This window comes from Asparagus officinalis, chromosome 1 (assembly GCF_001876935.1).
Source record: "Asparagus officinalis chromosome 1, Aspof.V1, whole genome shotgun sequence".
NCBI lineage: Eukaryota > Viridiplantae > Streptophyta > Magnoliopsida > Asparagales > Asparagaceae > Asparagus > Asparagus officinalis.
Window position 1 is genome coordinate 69,593,535 of NC_033794.1, and position 23,654 is coordinate 69,617,188.

The 23,654-nt window shown below is 34.4% G+C and overlaps 1 protein-coding gene across 3 annotated transcripts; it reads right to left on the reverse strand.

The window, feature by feature from the left end:
• Positions 10,894–23,397, reverse strand: LOC109825818. 3 transcript variants are annotated; one of them, XR_002243108.1, is made up of 4 exons: positions 23,198–23,394; positions 22,983–23,104; positions 12,324–12,400; positions 10,894–11,214 (listed from the first exon to the last, which is right to left on the reverse strand). XR_002243108.1 is itself a non-coding variant. In XM_020392730.1 (3 exons), the coding sequence occupies exons 1-3, from the start codon at positions 23,320–23,322 to the stop codon at positions 15,904–15,906; spliced, it is 426 nt and encodes a 141-aa protein (XP_020248319.1). In that variant the 5' UTR covers positions 23,323–23,397; the 3' UTR covers positions 15,889–15,903. The 3 variants fall into 3 exon arrangements, 1 of the variants encoding a protein (XP_020248319.1); XR_002243106.1 differs by lacking the exon at positions 12,324–12,400 and having other exon boundaries at positions 10,944–11,214; positions 23,198–23,388; XM_020392730.1 differs by lacking the exons at positions 10,894–11,214; positions 12,324–12,400 and adding an exon at positions 15,889–16,082 and having other exon boundaries at positions 23,198–23,397.

A 23,654-nucleotide genomic window follows, 5' to 3' on the forward strand; every position in this document is an offset into this window, starting at 1 on the left:
TGTATATATATAACTATATATATACAAAAACCAAAACGTGTATGTGTGTATATGATTGAGCTTAAAGTACTAACACACATAATATAAATTCCTAAACTAAATTACCCAAGCAATCTTGATCTTCAACGAAGCTCTATCTTGGTAATCTTGCGGATGAAGCTTTAACTTGGATCTTGAACTTTGAATAGCAAGGCTTCACCGACATTCCGCCAACCTCCTTTGGATATGATCGTTGAAGCTCTTAATCCATCCAACCTCCAACTCATTGTTTGTCTATAATAAATAAGAAAACACAAATACTAGACAAACAACATTAGTGGTAAATTATTTGTTAAACATCATCAAAACAAGAAGGCCAACAATCTCCCCCTTTTTGATGATGACAAACAATTTACAAAAAGAGATATATGCATGAAGGAAATGAATATATAATTTATAATTCACATGCATATAAACAAGAAAGAATATACTCACAATATTTCTCCCCCTTCGACAACATCAAAAAGGGGACAAAAGGATGAAGAGAGCGAAAGCTCCCCCTATCAATAAGCATAGGTGAGTATCAAACAAGTATAGGGATTGCTCCCCCTATCAAAAAACCATATAGGATATAAGCAATAAAAGATCATGGCATAACATGTGAGTAAGCATAAAAAATATGCTAACAATCACTCACATTCAAACAAGATAATGAGAACACATAAATATATCAAGATGAACATATTGTCCCATATCATAAAAGCCAATGTATAAAATAGATTTATGAAATCAAAAGAAGAGAAACATGAGAATCATGTAAAAAAGTTTTCAAATGAAAACAAGTCAACCAATTGAAATCATAAATCAAAGTTTAAATCCAAAACCGATGTTTGATCAATCAAGAAATTTGATCAAACCACATATGGAATACATTATAAGGCACGAATAGATGATCCATAAGCACAAACACATAAATATCATCATATAAGTGAAATATAATGAATTCAAAGCATTAATTCAAAACAAAATCTTTGATAAAAGAATTTTAAGAGAGGCAATAATATATCAAGCTCTTAAGCTTGTTCTAACCCATATAATCATACTAGCATCCGGTAAACATGATTTGGGAATAAACACCCAATAAATTCGGAGGGTTATATAAATACAAACCTCTCATCAAAATCAAAACTAGGAATTATGAAAACATAAGAATTTGACCAAAGAAAATTTGTTTTCATAAAAAGTTTCAAAGCATAATTTTCAAAACCAAGAAAAGAAAAATAAAATTTAAATTTGTTTTGGTACCCAAGAACTCTTGGTACCAAAAGATTTAGGGACATGACCCCTATCATTAAAGCTCAAAGCCTTAGGGTTATGAACCCTCTTAGGCACATATGGTGCACTAACATGGTCAAAACAATATTCATTCAAATGACCCTTCCGATTGCAATTTGTGCAATGAAAGAGATCCATTAATTTGCGTTGACCGAATGGTTGTGCACGGAAAACATTAGAAACATTTGCAAACATGGATGGTCTTTTAAAATTATTTTGCAAATGCGAAACCTTATCAAAACAAAACTTTCCTAAGTGGCCATATCTACCACAAGAAGCTTTTAGTATATCAAAACAAAATTTAGCAAGATGTCCAAACCTACCACAAACATCACATTTAAAAACATGTGGTCTATTGGAAGCATTTGTCAAATGAGATTTTCTTTTCAAATCAAAGCAATATTTGGCCAAATGACAAAAACGACCACAATAATCACACTTGAACACACTAGAATGCTTATGATGAACTTTGTGAGAATGAGCATGTGAATGTGTAAGTGTACAAAATGAAGAAGCTATATGAGATGCACAAGGAACATTAGAATTCTTATGTTTGTGTGCATCATAACAAAACTTAGCTAAATGACCTTGACGGCCGCAAATAGAACACTTATAAGTTTTGCTATACATGTGTGCATAATGAGTGGATGATTTTGATTTAGTCTTGGCACACATGTCCATAAGCCTCTTATGATTATTAATGCATATTTTCAAAGTTGAATCTAAAGATGAAATACTATTTTTCATAAGATTCAAATCTTCATTTTTAGGCACATATGCATTTTTAGAAGTAGAACATAAATAGTCATTTATAAATGAAGCAGTGTTATTTTTTATGTTCTCTACTTCTAACATGGCATCAATCTTAGCATGAGATAAGCTAGAAATGGATGATGATAATTTCTCATTTTCCAATTTTAACATATCATTACTTTCTTTAAGAGCAACATTTTCTTTGGAAATGATATCAAAATTGGAAGCTAGCTTCTCATGATCGGATTTTAAACTAACATGCTTGCTTTGTAAATCATTGATGTGCTTCTATAAATTTTTAAAGTTTGTAAGCACTATCAAAATGAACAAACTTGTTAGACATAGATGAATTAAAAGCATTTAGCAAATATTCTAACAAAATATTGTTCATTGTAAACATACGATGATCATTCTTATTCCATTTGGATTTCTCCAAAGTGGGCACAATATAGGCATCATCTATAATTTCCCATAAATCAAAGTGTTTAGATTGAACAAAAAGTTTAAATCTAACACACCATTGGGCATAAGGGAAATTATCTAACCTAGGAGCAATATTAATGGCATAACCTAAACCATGCATATCCATAATATAAAAGGCAAGCAAGATACAAATAAAGCTCAAAATTAGATTAGCACAATAAGCTAACTTGGATCTTTAACTCAAGACGATTAGACCTTAAATCAAAGAGCACCAAGCTCTGATACCAATTGTTAGACCCTAGAGGGGGGGTGATTAGGGTCTTATACTAATCTAATCCGATTAAATGCCAATTAAAACTAATTAATAAGTTATCCTAGCAAGTATGAAATACAATAAGAATATAAGCTAGGATAAGCAATATGAACAATGAGATATATCCTATATGATAAAGATATATGCAAGGATATATAAACAACACAAGGGTAAATAATCTAAACAAGATAGTGGATGAGATAAATGAGTAATGCACAATTGGCGATATAAGATAAATGCAAAAACAAATACGCCAAAGACAAACTCAAACAAGCAATATGATCACGGAGTTCGGACCTTCCGTCCTACGTCTCCGCTCCCCACTCCCGGGGAGAAATCCACTATCACAACCGGGTTTTCTACGTTCACCCGAATAACGTTTACACCTCACAGTATCGGTTTTCAACGCTCACCGATCAACGTCACTCCTCACAATCGGTTTTCTAGTTCACCGAAAAATTCACAACACACTCTTGGTTTTCTAGCTCACTGAAAACCTTACTACACTCACAATGTAACAAATATAAATTTGTTCTCTATAATACATGAGAACTCAATTAAGCACAACTCAATGTTATAATTTCTCACAACCCTAATATACTATGTATGCAAATACAATAAGCTCAAAGTGGGTGTGTGTAACAATGAGTAAATAAAATCAAATCAACTAAACTCAAATATAAAACTAGCTTTAATAGAAATGATAATCAACAAATAATTATAAATAAAAGCTAGAGTTGAGTTTAGGAAAACTTCTCTAGATCAAGATGGAGAGATGGAGATTTGAGGCCCAAACAATAAGATAATCTACTCCACTTGTGAAAGCTAAAACTGCTTTAAACCAAACCCTTAAACAAGCTTAAAACAAGCTTAAACTCTTTTTAAAACTCTTTAAAACATTCTCTTGTTGTGTATAGAGCTGTCGACCGAAAACTGATATGACAGGTTCTGAAAACTGTTTTGCTGATTTTAAAATGCTGTTTAAAAATATCAAATAAATTCTAAAAAATGTAAAACTTTAGGGAATATTTGTAGACATGATAATAAACATGTTACAGTTACTGGTTATCAGAAAGGACCTCCCAAATAAAAAATATCATCATTTTACAAAATAGTCCAAAACATGAAAATATGAGATACTTGAATTTTGATGTTTTGACATAAACCAACTTTTGAAACTTTGTGAAATGTTTTTATAGACTTAGTAAAATATGTATAAACTGATATTAAAGTCTACAAACTAAGAATACAATATTTTCACAAATACAATAGAAAATGAAACCTATGAGTATGTATATGAAAATATATTTGTTTCATATCTAAGTAGATAAACCAAATCACAATATGAAACATGTGATTTCATATTTATAAACATGAAAACTAAAACTTGTGTTGTATATATATGTGACTACATATATATACAAGGAAACCAATAAAATGTGTGTGTATAGATAATTGAGCTTAGAGTACTTAACACACATAATATAAATCCTAAACTATATTACCCAAGCAATCTTGATCTTCAATTAAGCTTGACTTGGTACACGTTGCGGATGAAGCTTGAACTTGATCTTTAACTTGAATTGTACGATGCTTCACTCCATAATTCCGCCAACCTCCTCTTGATATGATCGTGTAGGCTTAATCCATCCAACCTCCAACTCATTGTTTGTCTATAATAAATAAGAAAACACAAATACTAGACAAACAACATTAGTGGTAAATTGTTTGTTAAACATCATCAAAACAAGAAGGCCAACAATAACTACTAATATAAATAACTTGTAGTGAGCTAAACTGAGTCTCCATCAACCTGCGACACTGAGTCTCCATCAACCTGTGACTCTCTGTGCACCTGACTCGCTGCTTAAAAAGAGGGGTAATAACGAGCGTCAAAATGCTAGCGAGATCATCTCCACCGCTCCCATGAGAAGAGGATTAGGAGTATATAAAAATACAAGTTAGTACATATAGATATAAAATTATCTATCTTGAACTAAGTAAAAATTGATTTTTAGAAATCCACAACACGAGAATGGGTACGTCGAGCGAAATAATCCAAACAAGAAAACCCTCATGTATATACCTCGTATCTCAAATTATGAGTCACTAAATACCAACTCCAAATCCTAAGGACAAAACAATAAATGAAAGACAGTATCATACCAAAAATCATCTAATGTCAATCATGTCAAACAGCTCACACTACCTTCGGGTAGGTGGCGCAGTCACAGAAATAAACATCTGATACAAACTTCTTGCATAGAATTGTCATGAATAACATCCTCGGTCTCATACCCTACTCTTGGATAACTAACATGGTAGCATGAATGCAATCTGTGCAATCTTCTAATAGAAACAACGATGCTTTTGTAAGGCACTCACAGTATCATGTAGAATCAATAACCTTACTCAATCGCCCTGCGGAAACAGACATATCACCATATTTCAAAAAACAATGATGCAACATAGAGTGTCGTCTAGCCGCGGTCTCATTGCGGGGTATAACTGACGCACTCTGACTGTAGTCCAGTCGCGGTCTCATTGTGGGAATACCAACTAACCCCACTCAACATCCACACATTCATAAAATGCAATATATACTACTATCTATCACGACTAGATCAAAATATACGTTACGCACCTCCGAATGCTCGTGCGTGCTCATCACCAATACATGTAACACTCTCAGGGTCACGTGCATGGGTCTACATGCAACACGTACTCTGTGGTTGCAATCAAACAAACATAGTGAAAAAAATACTCAAACAGCAGCTCATCGGTCGACCAATGTAGGCCATTGGTCGACTAATCGACGTCATGCACAAACATGCACGCGCTACACAGTCTGGATCGGTCGACCTACTCTTTCGTTCGGTCGACCGACCAGAGCAGAAACTGAAAGTGAAAATTAGTGCATGCTTTGATCTACAATACATCAAATTGATATTTTTACATATAAACACATATAATTAAACTTGTTTAAGGTAATTAGGGTTCAATTAACTACATGAAACTCAATTTATCAAGTTTGAGTGAATTCTATTAACCCTAACATGAACATGTTCGTAAGAATTTATCATGAAAACGATAAATCTCGACAAAATCTCATGTTAACATTTATTTTAGAAGTTAAATCCAAAACAAAGAATCTGTATTATAACTTTTTAAAATCAAAGGATCAAATCATGTAGCCTTGTGGTTTAAAAGAACAATCTTTATACTTAAACTAGGTTTTAAAGTCCAATAAAACTAAATAGAAACAAGTGAAAACCATATAAACACTGGGATGGGATTAGAGGAGATGAAACTCGCCTCGACACGTGATAGAATCCCCAACAATGCAAGAAAAAAAGATCCTCCTTCGCTGAGCGCCGACGATCTCGCCCTCTTCTCGGTATTTGCTTCACAAAGCTCTTTGAAATTCACCAATAACTCTCTAGGGTTTGCTGGGGGGGAGAAGGTGGCTGCTAGGGTATATATATAACCATATATATATAGGCAAACCCGAAACAAATCAAAAGGACCCGAAACCCAACTCGTACAGGGAGTCTGCCTTCCCATCAGTCAACTGATGCTAGCCTCGGTCGACCGGCCAACTCCCATCGGTCAACTAATACAAGTTGTCAATCGACCAGCCAGAAGCAAAATTCAACTTACAGGTTTGTGCACACATGCACGTTTTCACTCGTTTACTCTTATATACATACTTAATCGATCTAAAATCGATTACCAATGTACTCATTTATCAATAAATGATATTTATCATAATATAACTCACTTAATACTAGTTATCATAGTATTTTCAAAAATTACGGGGTTTTACAGTTAGTCAGATAAGAATTATACTAGAGGTAGGCTAAGACCAATTAAGTACCTCGTTCATTAGGGATCACTTTACACAACCTCTAAACCTTACCTTAGACACCAACGAATTTAAGTAAACTTAAACTAGTTCACTTGAAGATTTCTTACTCCTTAATGAGCTCAAGTCCTTAAGGGCTAACGTCTAATAAGTTTTAAAGGCTTGGGGTTGTATAGTGAGGAATTAGTGATTTGTGGGCTAGAGGAAGGGTAATGAAATATCTTACCTTATCTTGATTAGGGCTTTTCCTTTAAGAGTATTTTTAAGTATGTATCAAATCAAGATGCTCAAATCACTTTGTTAAATTTCTAGTGCTATATGCAATGCAACCCGAGGAATTAAAAAATAACTACAAAAGGATGTAAAAATAAAATCGTTTTGTTTTTTAATTAAGCTAACAATCAAATAAATGTGAGAAAGAGAGCTCTTGTATGAATTTATTATCTTATTAGTAGTTGTTCAATTAGAGGGTGAATTTTATTTAGGTTAACAAAAGAAAATTTTATTTTTTATTTTTTAAAGTTAGATCCTAATTGTCTCTAATTGTGAGAAACTAACTAAAAGACCGGAATTGAAAATATTAAAAAGAGGACTTACCTTTATAAGTAAATCTTCAATCTTCAATTCTCGATCTTCAAGTTTCAAATTGGTTACTTCACAAGAAAATACATAAATTAAAAAACCAAAATAGAAAGATCCTAATTATAAGCACATTTCCCAACAACAGTGCCAAAAACTTGATAGGGTTAAATAAAATAAAGTTACAAGTGCACAACTATCAAGTAGTATAGAAAGATGTTCGTCCCTCGAGGAAGGTGTGTAGAGATAATTCTAAAATAGTTCCTAGAGTTGTGTGTGGATAATTAAGAGTGAAAGTGTAAATGTGGAGAGATATATGGAAAGTTTGTGATTATTTGTAAATTAAAGAAAACTAGAATGAGAGAGGAGAAAGGGAGCTAGTTACCAAATAAAACAAGAAAAATTAAGAAGAAAATTCAATGAGAGGAAAAAGAAAAAGGGAACAAAGAGGAAACAAAAAGAAATAGAATCAAAAAAGAATTAAAAATAAAAATAAAATAGGAAAAGAGGAATCAAGTGAGAAATCAATCTAAAAAGGATGAGAAAATTAGGTGGATAAGATAGAAATTTAGAATTAAATCAACTAGTTTGTATTATTTAGAATTTATGAACTATTCTTTTTTTATCATATTTTACTTTAGATTTACTAAGCATAATGCTTGACTTTCTGAATCAACTCTTCGTGCGCATTCAAAAGATAATTTGTCGGTTGAGGTTAAAAAAATCCCAATCAAATTCGAATTCAATAATAATTCCCCGCCAAAGTCGAATCTATTCTTTTGATGTTCCAATTCTTGAGAATCAATTCGAATTCAATAATAATTCCCCGCCAAAGTCGAATCTATTCTTTTGATGTTCCAATTCTTGAGAATCATTATGAAATAGACCATGAATCTTATTATTCTTTTGATGTTCCAATTCTTGAGAATCATTATGAAATAGACCATGAATCTTATTTATCCAAAACATGTTTACGAAATCTGTCAAGCCACTTAAAGAAAGCATAACCTACCAAATAATTTAAGATAAGCATATATTATGAAATTATTCTTCTACCAATTAGTTCTCTAATTGATTATCTTAAATTTGATCATTTTAAACACAAGAGAGCAATCCACAAATCATAAAAGAAGCAAATTAATTTCATACAGTTCTAGAATTCCTATAAGATTTTAGTTACTCATTTTGAAAAATAAAAATGAAGAAATAAAATCTAGACAAGAGAGCATGAAAGAAGAAGAATGAAAATACAAAAAATAAAAACTAATTATAAAAATAAGAACAAGAATGAGAAAACTAAGATCTAAACTAAGATCATAAAAGTAGATCTAAGCTACAAAAATGCAAGAAAGTAAATGTATACTATAAAATAAAAATGCAAGAAAATAACAAAAATAGAAGAACATGAAAATAAATCTACTCTACAAGGCATCAAAATAAATCTAATCTATTAGTAAGAAAACATAAAAAATAAAATTCTAAAACACGAATTCTTAAATCAAGAAAATAAAAGAGAAAAAGAAAAACTTACATTACAAGGGGTTGGCCCCTTGAAAGCAAATCTTTATCTTCATCTTCATCAACCAATAAAGAGAAGAAAAGAAAATTTTGAAGAGGTAAATTTTTTTATTAATTGTAAATAATGTTTACAATTTTAAAAGGTCTTCTCAGCTAAGAGTAACATTCATCTACAAATAGAGTTTTATAAAAAATTTCACACTTCCAAACCATCACTCTCTATCCTTATTATAGAGTATTATAATGAATATTAGCCATTAGATCAAACTTAACCCCCAATTAAGATAATTTTAGTTTTTAATTCGTAATTGTCCACTAGGTATCGATTCAAGTATCGACATTGGTATCGATACACCTATCGATACTAGTATCGATACGGATACTAATACGAGTATCGATACACACATCGATATTTCTTCAATCCCTAGCCGAATTTCTTTGGTTCTCTTGTATGGGCTTTCATATTAGAAGAGGTTGTTTCCGTGGCTCGAACACATAACCTCCATCACAACTCTTATCATTGCATCAAGGATGCCCTTCTTATAATGACTCTTGAATTACAAAACTATCTTTGAAATTAATGAGAAAAATCAATCCTAGACAATTAATCTGAAATTTCATAATTTCCTAACAGTATAAGCAACATTGAATAGGAAATATATGAGATTTGAAAGTTTTGAACTAGAAAAGGAAGAGAGGATCAAGAGCTCCGACTTTGATCTATACGCAAGCAAAAAGAAAGTAGAAGGTCTTGTGAGAAAACTAGAGGGGTTTGATGAGAAAAGTTCAAGGGTTGTATGTGAAACGCCCAGGAGTTTTTCGAATTATGCTAAATTTGCCCAAAAAGAAAGGAAAAAAAAACTTTCTCGTCCCTAAACAAGGAAATACAGAATGAAAAACATACATGCCACGGCATAAGAAAAGAAAAAATAAATAAATTATGGAAAAGATACAATAGATATATGATGTTAAATTTGTCAATGATATCCATGATGATTTTTCATTAATTAATGAAAGAGAATGAAGAAGGATCAGGAAACTGCCCAAAAACACACGGACATTCCCATTAACAGATTCTTTTCGGCACGTCTCCGATAAAAAAGTACGTTGAATCACACATTATATAGCTAGGGCTGAGCATTGTCTGGTGCAAACCAAACTGACTGTTTGCTCACCCCTATTATAAATAGCTCAAGATTTGGCAGTGTTATGCCAAAAAGTCCGACCTCTGAGAGATGCCAACAAAATGGAGCTGCGTGTATCAAAAGCCCTTGATAAAAAAAAAAAAAAATTAGAACCCCCCGATTAAACAGGCTCATAAATCGGACTCCAATCCTAATAGAGCTGCAGCTTGCCTTTCATCCCAGCTTGGCCATTGCAATCTGAGCTACGAAGGAATGAAGATAAGGTTAAGCAACCCTCACGTAAGAGAGAATCATGACCAACTCATATGATGACACACCTGCTGTTATTAAACATACTTTCTCCTAGCGATCTTTCTACCTAGCGTAACTACCTCATCCTCCTCATAAATCATCTCAGGGTACAAGCTAATGACTCACACGACTCACGTTTCTTCTCTTTCTCGATCTATCCTCAAGTTTGTATAAAAAGAGAGAACTTGGTAAGAGAACCCTATGTCTTGCGTATACTTCTCTACCATCTTTCTCCCTTCTCCTCCATCTAACTAAAAGCATCGGAAGACCATCAGAACAACCAAACCACTGGAAAAACCAATTCCGATGTCTTCCAACTATTTGTCGCAGGAGATGGCTCGGCTCAAAAGGACTGCCAGGAGAGGAATCAGGGGCCCTCAACTCCAACCTCATCCGAAAAAGATCTTTATTAACTATTTCCAACCCGAAACAGGCAGATCTCCCCAATTCGAAAAGGGTTCAATTTAATTCAATTTGCCACAGGACAGCATTATAGCGCGATGGTAAAGCTTGCATACAGATTTAGACTAAATCCTATAAATAAAATAATATCATCAACTAGCACACTGCTCCATTCCAAGTCTTGTCAATACAACTCTGATCATGAACTCTAAACAAGAATTCATACACATAAAACCCTCAATATGCTAGCACATGAGAATCTAGCACCGCTGCAGGCATGGACTTTAAAGTTCTAGAATTAACATATCCATACAAATCTTCACGCGCTTTGCTCAGAGTGTAGGCCATCAAACAACTTCCAGTTAATGAGAGAAAGCAAACAGGAATTTAATATGAAAAATAAAATATTATATAAATTACAAGAGAAAGAAACAAATAGAAACATTCAGCTGAATCCAAAAACTTTTAACATAAAATTCAGCCCCAGGCTCATCCAAACAAATTATCTCATCCACCATGATTTTTCAAGTGTTACAAATTCAACCAGCAACTTATCTTCGTCTCTTCAGCAGATAGAGGAAGCGATGTTTTTCATGACCCATTGAGTCGATCTGGCGAAAATAATAACATCGGAATATTTTAGATAAATGTGACTAAATCTCCTCACAACAATAAAAATGAACTTAGATGAGTAATTCAATCTGGTTATATTCTTTATAGAAGCATGGACTGCAACTCGAAGATATAGTAATTTGCTCGCTGCAGAAGGATATCAAAGCGGGGGGAACTTCTGGCAAAAAAACAATCATATACGATTGTCCGACTAATGTCACTTGCCATTGTTTCAGTGTAGTTAAGCTGAGAGATGACTGTTATTTGTTTGACTTTGAAATGATCAATGACTAGCGGCAATTAATTTGCACAGAAAAATTACAATTAGGATTTCTCCATCCATGCGTTTAAATGTAGGTGCCTACACGCATGTGCATCTTTCTTTGTTCTCTACCTTTTATTTTTTCTTGATGATGTGTTCCATATTTCTGCCTTTTGCTAGTCAAGGAACTTGCAAATGCAAGCCCTTTTCATGCTAGACAACATTACCCTTAATCTTATCAGAGGCAATGCAGAGCACACATTAAGCTTACTCAGATTTCCCTATACTATGACTCTTGCATAATAAAGTAACTACAAAATAATCTCATGAAAAACTTCACTGCTAGGAAATTTTAAGTAGGGTACCAACAAAAGGCTGAACAGTAAAACTAATCTCCCTTTCTGGAATCAATGTGAACTGAAGGATAGAATGGACAGAAACAGTCATTAGCAGTCGCAAACTAGACTATCTTAAGTATACACGCACTAATATAAAATAGATATATGGAACAAAGCAAGTGAAAGGAAGTATTTATGGAAAAGAGACTGCTGCAGGTTTTGCTAGAAAAAAAACTAGACTATCTTATACACGCACTAATATACAACAGATGTATGGAACAAAGCAAGTGAAAGGAAGTATTTATGGAAAAGAGATTACTGCAGGGGTTTCTAGAAAGGTTGACACTTGACAGTTTTTATATCAGAAAATTCAATTGTTCCCGTGAAATTTCTTTTCAAGATATTTCCATTACTAAACAGGTTAGAAAAGAATAGTACTACATAGTACATATCACTGTTTGGTTATAAATGTAAATACTTATTTACAGCACGAGAATAAATTATATACTTGGCAGTTTGAGAAAGCATGCTGGACACATACGCCAGACCCCATGTCCTCTTCCTAGTACCAGTAAATTTATGTCCCTGCACGAACCAAATACCCTATGTTGATTGTGAAAAATGACATGTGTGCTAGCATAATTTATAGGGAGCGAAAAAAGATTGCACTTACCAAGAAAGGAAGAAAATAAGAAACGAAACAAATTGCAAAATAAAAATAACAAAATTGTTAAAGATAGTATCCTTCTTTCTTATAGCTTTATTTTTCTATGACTTCTATATAGACAACCAAACCTATAATATGAGTATATATACAAGGTATTATCCTCTTTCAATTCTAAATTAATTAAACAAAAAATCTTTTCAAAGTCTTAGAATGGTATCACATCTCATCTTCCCACACCTAAACTCTAAACCTCAGAGCCATAAGGTCCCGTGCCAAGGCCTGAAACACCTCCACCTCCCTGAGCCCTGACACTGGCCACTTTGTCACCACCTTTGTCCAGGTCTAGCCCGAGCTTAAATGTGGCGTAAGAGAGCCTTCCCTCAGAATGATGCATCTTCCATCGCGGTTCTCCATAAATCTTTCCTTTATTGCTCAACTTGTAGAGCTTATCACACCACCATCTTCTCAATAGTTCATACCATGGTGATCTCCTTGAACAGCCTGACTCCATCCTTATCCTATTTAGAACTGGCATCATAACATAACCTTCATTAAAATCCTAGTCTCACAACTGTGCACGGATGTTGACAAAATTATCAACAATCCCCACAAAAATAATTTTCCCCCAAATTTCTCCCAAACCTCATGAGAAAGAACAAATTAAATAATAACTTAATCGATCAAGGTATTACTCTCTTCAACTAATAATAAGAAAGATTTTAACCCATCGATCGATCAAGAAAAATATTCCTCCCATAAACACAAGGTATTATTCTATTCAACTCAATCGATCAAGCGAAGAAAATTTTCCAACTCTGATACAAATAAATAACAACTTTCATTCGTCAACCCATCTTTTAAACCCTCTAAAACCCATTTTCATAACCAGATACTAATAACCAACTAAGCAATCATCTTAATCTAAACAAACTCAATCAGATCACAATTATCCTAACAATCTCATCTAATAACAAGAATTTTAACTAATTACGTATTTTGTATTATCCTATCAATCATCAACTAATAATAAGAAAAATTTTAGCAAGCAAATTAATTGTCCTAATGATCCTCGTATTGAATCAACAGTCATAGTTAACAGGAACACCTAAATTCAATCTAAAAAAATTAAGATAAATATGGATCTTTTGGCGGTGATTCTTGGTTTCAATGAATCTTTATATCACATGCAATCAACCATATTTATTTTTCATTAAATCTCTACTGCTTAAAAGAGGATGCCCTCACAGAAGGATTGGGTAACTCTAAAACTCTCAGGACAAATAGTAAGAAATAAGAATAGAACCATATAACAGATAATCACAAGACAAGTTGATGGAGACCAAGGCAATAGAATCATTTTGATATGCTTCATTCTGATATTCAGCTAAAATGATGACCATTTTATTACTATCATTCTTCACAGAAGATCCCACAGAGAAGGAAAGGAGAGATACTATTACTCTAGCTCTATTCATCCTTGACATAGATTAGTATATCATTGAGAATAAGCTGGGAATCATGATGGCAACAGATCGGCCATAGTGGAATTGGTCAGTGCAATGGTGACAACACAATTAGTCGTGCTACTTAGTCGCGCTAGTAGCATTAAGGCACTGATGTGAGTGACTGTGAAGAAAATCTGGTCTGAAGATAACAATGGGATGTGGTGGAAAGTTGAACAGGATGTCTCTTGCTCATCCATTCAACCCTATCAAGATGAGTGGTTAGGGGACAATCGATAGAGAAAAACTGACAAAGATTCCCAAAATCGCAAATTGGAATATGCTTGCTGGAGTGGTTGCACAAAGGGATGCCATATAAAGATTTGCGACTTAGAAGATAATTTTGACTTGATCCAAAGATGTAGAAGCCGCGACTGGACCGACGGTGTTAATCATAAATAATAATCACGTTAATCATAGAACATAATCTATCTTACACATGCATCTTTGCTTTGTGACGAAATTCTGGAGATTAAGTGAGGATTTTGTTAAAGTCTTATTCACTACAGACAATGTTTTAAAAAGTGGATGCCTAGCCAACCTAGGCACAAGGTTTTAAATATCGGTTATCGAGGATTTATCGGACGGCCAAAATCCTTATCAGATAGCGGAAATCGGGAATATATCGGGGATAAGTAGTATTTATCGGAGTGATATATTGGATGGTGTATATATATAATATAATAACTAAAAAAATGTAATCTAACCATGCTTAATGAAATATAAACATACCAAAATGTAAATCATCATGTTTAGAATCACTAACTAATTGTAGAAAGCGGGTCGGGTCGAGTTTAAAAACTCAACAATCCAACTCAAAATGCCCGGCCGATAATCCCGATAAAAAAGCCTTACTTATCGGCCAATAAGTGCCGATAACGCCGATAACTCGCCGATAAACTCTCCAAAACGATAACCGATTAGAAAACCAACTTATCCTAGCGGAGAGCTCTTAAATCCGATAACTCGGCCAATAATATCGATTATTCGGCCGATATTTAAAACAATGCCTAGGCAGTACCTAGGCCGCTCTCCTCGGTCTTGGGAGAGCCTACGTGAATGTGGGCCTTTTCTGCGGACATCACAGCTTAGTTCTAGGCCGTGATTTTCTCCACTGCAGTCTCTACATCCTCCAACCTCCTCTGAACTTCTTAGGCCTCCTCCACTATCTATGAACACCTCCACTACCTCTTCCAACTTTCAGAAAACCACCTCAAACACCACTTAGACAAAAAAAGAAATCAACCTAGGCGCCAGTCTGACATGTAACAATGTCTGACCTTTTCTATAACATTAGCATTTGTTATCAATAATAGTTGCTAAAAAAATGGAAAAACCATCTAGGCTTTAGATGCCATGTCTGGAGCCTAGGCCACCTAGGGTTTCTATACTCGTGGCTATAGCAACTAGTTAGGATAACAATTTCGTCTAGATTTTAACATTTATGATATTTGATTTATCTATTAGTTGGTTTATCTAGTCTCTTTCAAATTCTATTACACATATTATTTGTTTCAAATTTCAAAATATTTTAGGATTAGAAGTTATTTTGAAATTGGAATAACACTAAATATAAGAGTCCAACTCTATTTAAGAATCTATGGATTTCATTGTATTAGTAGAGATAGAATAAAAAAGTTATGAAAAACTAGCATGCACGTTGCGAGTATCCTAGTAGAAATGTTAGTTGGAAGGGTGTGGGGACCAAAGGATTAGGTGTATGCGCATGAAACAAGCCAACCATTATTTGCATATTTTATATAATATTCAAATTATTTCCACAAAATCCTAACTGTACATCTCTCTACAACATAAAAAATAAAAAATAAATAAAACCCCATTCCACATCAAAGCAGCAGCATCCTTCTATCAAATTTCCAAAAAAATCAAGAAAAAGTTACTTTTTCTTTTATCAAGCATTAACTTTTCCATCTAATTCCTTCTCCCTTTGTTTCCTTCCCTTGCAAATCCATCGACAACTGCCTCCATCCGGAACTTGAACATTTAGACGAAACAATGATGTGTGCACATCCTTTTCCTGCTGTGACAAAGCTCAGTGATTCAATCTTCTGCAGGCACCCTTCGACGAAGATTTGATCTGATATGTTCATCAGATACAAGCTCTAATCAGATTTAAATTGCCTTCATCCAGCCAGTCCCCATTATATTGGTACAAGAGCCAAGTTGATCTACACTTGGATTTCACAACATGGAGAACTGACTCAACAAAATCTTGCTGAAAACAATGATATTCATAAAAGTTTATCAAGATTCTATTTGAATTATAAATAGATTAATGAAGAAGCGAATTTCTTTTCAAGAGAAGTTTTGTTCAAGAGTTTGACAAAACCTGAGTGGAACCTAAGACAGACCAGAGCTAAAAAGATCAAAAAAACAAACCTTCAGCTAAAATCAAAATGAGACCCTGAACTAGAGTTAAATTTTGATTTAAAACCTAATTCCGAAATGCCAATGCAAAATATAAACAAGATACTTCCAAGTTATTTCTAGTACATGGTGATTTCATAATCAAGATTGTTATCTTAGACCCTCCACAAATGCTAACAAGCAGAAATCTAGTGCATGATAATTCAAAGTTCAGGTGAAGATTTTATGGGAGAGTCTGCACATGTGCTCTTGCCACCACAAAGCCATGACTAGGGTTCAAGACCAACACTGGCACCTGACCACTATGTGATTTGAGGGGTTTTGTGAAATTTACCCTTTTCAAAGATAACTATGATTTGAGGGGTGTGTAACAGAGAAAAAAAAACTTATTTTAACTAACAAGAACAACTAAGATCGTAGGAGGGGATTTCAATGAGATTGTAGGAGGTCATGAGAAGATTGGTGGGTGAAATCATCCGGAAACACAGATGGCAGATTTTCGAGGTGTGATCAAGGGGTGCAATTTGTGCTAACCCTGATTTCAATGGAGGGGTGTTCACATGGTCTAGGAATTCGACAAGAGAGGATGGAACTCATGAAAGGTTGGACCGATTCATGGCTAACACGAGATGGTGCAGTATGTTTCCAAACTTTAGGTACAACACTTACATCCCCATATTTGGAGCATTGACTAATTAAGCTACTATTCAATTCATACATCCAATGTAGGAGCAGGAAAATTAAGCTACTATCCAACACTGACATCTGATAACCGCCGATCTTCTTGTGATGCCTTAGATGAAGGATGAATCCTATCCGTTTAGCATATAGGAGCTTCGATAAGGTTCAAATTAGTGCTCATCCAGCTGGTCCTTGTTAATTTGTCGATAACTCTTGGAACGGTAGCTTATATTTTAGGCTTCAATATCGTTAGGCTTCAATATCGTTCAATATGTAATGAAAGAATTGACGTTTTGAACTTACAAAGTAATTAAGAAAGAGAAAATCAAATTTCAAACTAGATAACAAAATAAATAACAATGTTCATTTATCAATTCTCCCTTTAAATCTTCTAAGGCCCTTATTTGTAATTACATTTCAATAATCAAGTGATCAACCATCCTAATCTAAACAATGCTAAACCAAATCTCAATTCACAACAACCTCATATGATAAAAGCCTAACCAATAATATATGTGAACTGTAACTATCATTAATCATTAATGGCACGAAAGAATTTTAACTAACAAATCAATTATCCTAATTTTGCTCATATAGAAGCTAATATTAACTGGGTCAATATACATCATTCAATTTAGGTATTTTAAATACACTCAAAATCATTATATAACAAATTTAGCCTCCAAATTATAGTCATCCGACTCATCCTCAATTTTACCCTCCAAGTTAACTGTAGAAGAGTTTGTTAAGAAGACTAATGAATTTTTAAAAATGACTCATATCTACCTAAGTTTAAATCAAGTAATTATTATGCTATGAGACTTATAATAAGTCTCTTTTTTTAATTAAGATTTGAAAGATAATTAAGATAATCAAGATAAGGGGTAAATTTGAAAGATAATTAAAAGTTGACAAGCACACTAGTTATTACCATTGTTTTAAATATCGGCCGATAATCGATATTATCGGCCGAGTTATCGGATTTTTGAGCTTTTCTCTAGGATAAGTTGGTTTTGTAATCGGTTATCGTTTTGGGGAGATTATCGGCGAGTTATCGGCACTTATCGGCCGATAAGTAAGGCTAAATTATCGGGATTATCGGCCAGGCATTTTGAGTTGAGTTGTTGAGTTTTTAAAACCCGACTCGACCCGTTTTGTTAATAATATGAAACTTAAAACCCAAAACTTTGTGAATCCGACCTTCAAACTCTAACTTCGTCTCTAACGGCTGCTCCTTTTCTCGTATGGCGCTTCCTCCGTTATCTCCATCTCATGTTCTCTGCGCCTCTTCATCGCTCGCCTTCTTGAACTTCAATCTTGAACTTCGTCGCTCGCCTATCCTCTGTCAACCATGTGTTTTTTGTCTAGAAACATGGCTATATACACATGCTGTGAGCTTTTCTTCTCTTGTAATTCCTTCACGCACGCACTTTCTCTTTTGAGTAATATCAGTTATATAACTATTCTTTTATCATACTTTGTTTTATTGTTTTTCCTGTAACAGGGACTTATATAAGAAATTAGTGAATAAACTGTACATACTTTGCTTTTCTGTTTTGGTGTTTATATTTCATTAAGCATGGTTAGATTACATTTTTTAGTTATTATATTATATTATATATATACATCATCTAATATATTACTCCGATAAATACTACTTATCCCCGATATATCCCCGATTTTTGCTATCCGATAAGGATTTTGACCGTCCGATAAATCCCCGACAATCGATACTTAAAACCTTGGTTATTACAACAATATAGAGGGTAATTTTAAGGGTAAACTTCATTAAATCCCCCCCCCCCTTAAGTTCGACCATTTTGAGATAACCCCCTTAGATATTTTAATAGCTACAAAACCCATTAACTTGAAGGTTTTTCCTATAACCCCCTGAAATTCTATTCCACTAAACTTTCTGAAGAGTTTTCACTTAAATTCTCAAAAGTAACACCATAAAGTCTAATGTGTCATATGTCAAGCATTTGACCAAAAATGAAGAAAATACTTGTCACTCATAAAACACTCTTTTTCCTTTTTTTATTATTTCCAATATTATTATTCCACTAAACTTTCTGAAGAGTTTTCACTTAAATTCTCAAAAGTAACACCATAAAGTCTAATGTGTCATATGTCAAGCATTTGACCAAAAATGAAGAAAATACTCGTCACTCATAAAACACTCTTTTTCCTTTTTTATTATTTCCAATATTATTTTTAGATCTTAGTGGTATTTTTTTCATTTCTATCATGTGCTTGGAACATAAGAAGTTAAATTTGAGAGTGTCAATTAAGGGGGTTAAAGTGAACAATCTTCCATAAGTTTAGTGCAACAGAACAAGTTCAGAGGGGTTATCTCAAATACCTTTTAAAGTTAAGGGGGTTTGATACCTATTAAAGTAGTTAGGGGGTTATCTCAAAGATGACCAAATTTAAAGGGGTTTTGTGAAGTTGACCCTTTTAAAAATAACTATGGTTTGAGGGGTGTGTAATGGGAAAAAAACTTATTTTACTAATAAGAACAACTAAGATTGTAGGAGGAGATTTCAATGAGATTGTAACACAAATGGCAGATTTTTGAGGTGAGATCGACGAGTGCAATTTGTGCTGATCTTGGTTTCAATGATGGGATGATCACATGGTATAGGGATTCAGCAAGAGAGGATGGAACTCATGAAAGGTTGGACCGATTCCTAGCTAACGCAAGATGGTGCAGTATGATACAACAGACTAATTAAGCTTCAATTGAGTTCATCCTTCTAATGTAGGAGAAGGAAAAGAAGCTTCAAGTTTGAAGCCATGTGGGCAAGAGAGGATTGTAGGAAAGTGGTGGATGCTTGGGTTATGGAAGGGGGAAACGAGTCTCTAAAGAAGGTTGTACACAAGCTAAAAGAATGTGAAAGAAATCTGCACCAGTGGAACAAGGTGGGTGTTGGACATGTTGGCCAGAAAATAAGTGAGAAGAGATGTGAATGGCAACGTGTATTATAAAATTATTTCGAAGGTGTTGATTAATAGATTGAAGTGTATCCTTTCCTAGAATATTTCTCATTCACAAAGTGCTTCTGTCCCAAGATGGCTAACTATTGATAATGTGCTAGTTGCTTTTGAATGTCTCCATTATATGAATAATAGGCGCAACGTCAAATTAGGCTCTATAGCATTGAAACTCGGCATGAGCAAGGGCATACTATAGAGTCGAATGGGATTTTTTGGAAGTCATCATTCTGAAATTGGGTCTTGATTCGAGGGGGGGCTCAATTGATAATGGCATGCATAACACTGATATCTTACTCGGTCCTTATTAATGGGAAATGTAGCGGCAATATAGTTCTAGCAAGAGGTTTGCGCAAAGGAGACCTGCTAACCACGTATCATTGTCTCTTTTGTGTGGAAGGGTATCATCATTGCTCGAAAATGCATAAGATTGTAGTGAGATTCAGGATGTTCGTATACATCGTAACAGTTCAAGTGTATCACATCTTTTCTTTGAGGACAACAGTTTGCTTTTTGTACGCGCATCGAAGGACAATTGTGACAAACTAATGAAGGTATTGACGGTGTATGAGCAAGCATCAGGACAAATGAGAAATGTTATTAAATCTGCTATCTTTTGGTAAGAATGTGAATAATGACAGAAAGAAAGAGTTAAAAGTTGTTAAGGCATCTGTAGGTCAATGATCAGCGATAAGTATTTGGGGTTAACGTTGTTCTTGAGTGGTTCATCGAAGGTCATTTGATCACTTAAGAGATAAAATATGGAAAATGGTTAACAAGTGGAAAGAAAATTACTATCAAATGTAGGAAAGTAGGTCCTCATAAAAGCAATAGCACAATCAATTTCGGTGTACATGATGAGTTGTTTTCTCCTGCCACGAGGTTTAACGAATGATTTAAATGCAATAATGGGCAGGTTTTGGTGGGGACAATGAGAGGAGGAACGACGGTTCCATTAGAAGATTTGACTAAAATTATGCAATGCGAAGAAGTTTAGAGGAACGGGCCTCAGTCTCCATGCTCTCAACTTAGCAAGGCTATCGAAACAATGTTGGAGGCTCGTGAGACATACTGATTCATTAGCTTGCACAATTTTAAAATCCAAGAAATTTAAAGAAATAACTTTCATGAATGTTGTATGTTCGAGAAATGCTTCCATCACTTGGAAAAGTATTCTGTCCGCGAGGAGAATAATTTCCAAAGAAGCTATTTAGAGAGTAGCCAACAGTAAATCGATTCGTACATGGGGGGAGCCTTGGGTACCAGGTATGCCAAGGAAAATTATTGAATCTGAATGCCCTGTTGGCTATGAAGATGTTAAGAGTCTTAACATTGATTGATGAAGAATATGGAAGGTGGGATAGCGAGCTTATTAGTGATATGTTTCAACAAAGTGAGGCAAAGACAAAATTATCAATTCCATTGGTAAAGTGTAAATCAAATGATAAGACTTATTTACGAGGCAACCCCCAAGGAGACTTTCTCTACAAAATCGACATACCATGTGGCTCTCGAGGTCGAAGATATTGACGCTCCTAGAACAAATTTACAATCAACGATTCAACAAACTAGTCCTTCTGGAAGAAGTTTAGGTCACTTGATATTCCTCTGATGGTTCGAATTTTTGCATGGAGATGGGCTCACACTATTTTGCTAACAATCGACAATTTCAATAGGCACAGGATGCAAATTTATAAGGCAGGATTTATGTGTGAAAGGGAGGTTGAGAACTGGCGTCATATCCTTTTTTATTGTGCATGGACGAGGCATGTGGGAGGCCTTGCAGCTATCTTGGAAGATTTCAAATGTCATAATTTTTCTCAACTTTAGATTGGATTGGTCAAGTGGAATTTAATAGTGGGTGGAATTATTGAAAAAAATCCTTATTATTCTTTGGGCTATATAGTATTCTAGAAATTTGAGAAGAGTGCAGGATAACTTGACAGATGGCCGAGAAATAGTTACAATAGCATTAGAGGTACAACAAGCTTTTGAAGAGGCAAATAGAAAATGTGCTACAAGTGTAACTCCACAAGAGCAAAGATGAAATTGCAACCCCCTCCATTGAATTTTATGAAGATTAATACCAATGTGGCACTGAATGATGAAGATAGAATTGCTAACTATGGAGTGGTGATTAGAAATTCAGTGGCTAATATAATGCTTGCTAGTGGAGGATGACTTACAGGTATGGAAGAGTTCAACTATTGGAGGACATGGGAATTTTATAGGAAATCCGACTTGCAAGAGCTCACGGTTACCATCGAATCGTGGTGGGATCAAATGCCTTGGAAGTGGTCAATGAAACCCTGAAGGAGAATCGAAACCCCTCCTATTATGGACATGCAATCGATACAATCAAAGAAGATTTGCTGGTGTTTGAGGATGCACGCCACCTTCATCCAAAGAGAGGGCAACAATCTGGCTCATTTTTAGCCAAACATGGATTTTCACTTGATATACCCATGTGTATGGTTTGATTACTATCCTGAGAATGTAGCTCAAGTTGCTTTTGCTGATTTGATTTAATCGAAATAAAAGTTCATTTAATATAGAAAAAAACAACTAAGATTAATCTAAAAAATTAATATAGCATTGGATCTTTCTATTCCAGCTTTGTTTGTTCTAATGGACTCTCAAAGTCTCAGTAGCACATGCAATCAACAGTCATACGCCATCAACTATCTTACAAGAGAAAGGATACAAGCAAATTAGCTTTCAAGCAAGTTAAAATTCAAAGACTTGCACATTACACATAACACCCTCAACTGTCAAACGCATACATATAGCACAAGAGGATAATTAGGCTACTCAATATTTATAACTAACAACACAAAGAAACTTGACAAAAAAGCATATTCTGAACAACTCCTAATTTGATAAGGAATTAGATAAATCTGAAAGACTTTTCAATAGTCTGAGAGTGTATATATACCCTGTGAGAGAGAGCTAAAGCTTCTTGACGTCAAGATCATAGGCGAAGCCAGCCCAGACATAGGCACGGCTGATTGGCTTGGGAACAGAGATCCACTGACGCATCCCAATTCAACAGGAGACCTAAAAACAAAAAGCTTTCACTTTTTTCAAAATTATTTGAGAAAATAAAATGAAATTGCAGCGAAATGAGAAGTTACTATGAATTTTTATGACCTGGAGATGAATCGAGAGGCGAAGGACTGCGATCGGGTGGATGATGGAAGCTTGGATTTCGTGATGAAGGATTTGAAAGAAGAGATGGAGGTGCGGTTCATAGACCGAAGACAGGGAGAAGCCATTGAAGGTGGGAATCAGGGTTTTGGTCCTGGGGAAGAGAATGTTTATCGAGACGAATAGGAGATGAATAGAGGGTTTAGGGTTCATGTTAAAATGGGCCGGGCTTAAGATGGGTCAGTGATTTGAGAGACTAATTTAACATATATTGTCATACTCTCTTTAAAAGCACCAAAGTTTGGAAAAATCTTTCGGTAAACGAAAATACCTTTCAAATTTAAATATTAATTCATTAAGTAAGAGTGAGTTGATAAATTGATGAATTCTTATTGGATATACATAGTATGAAGATACGGATATAGTTTAAATAAAAATGTAAACTTGAATGAAATTATTA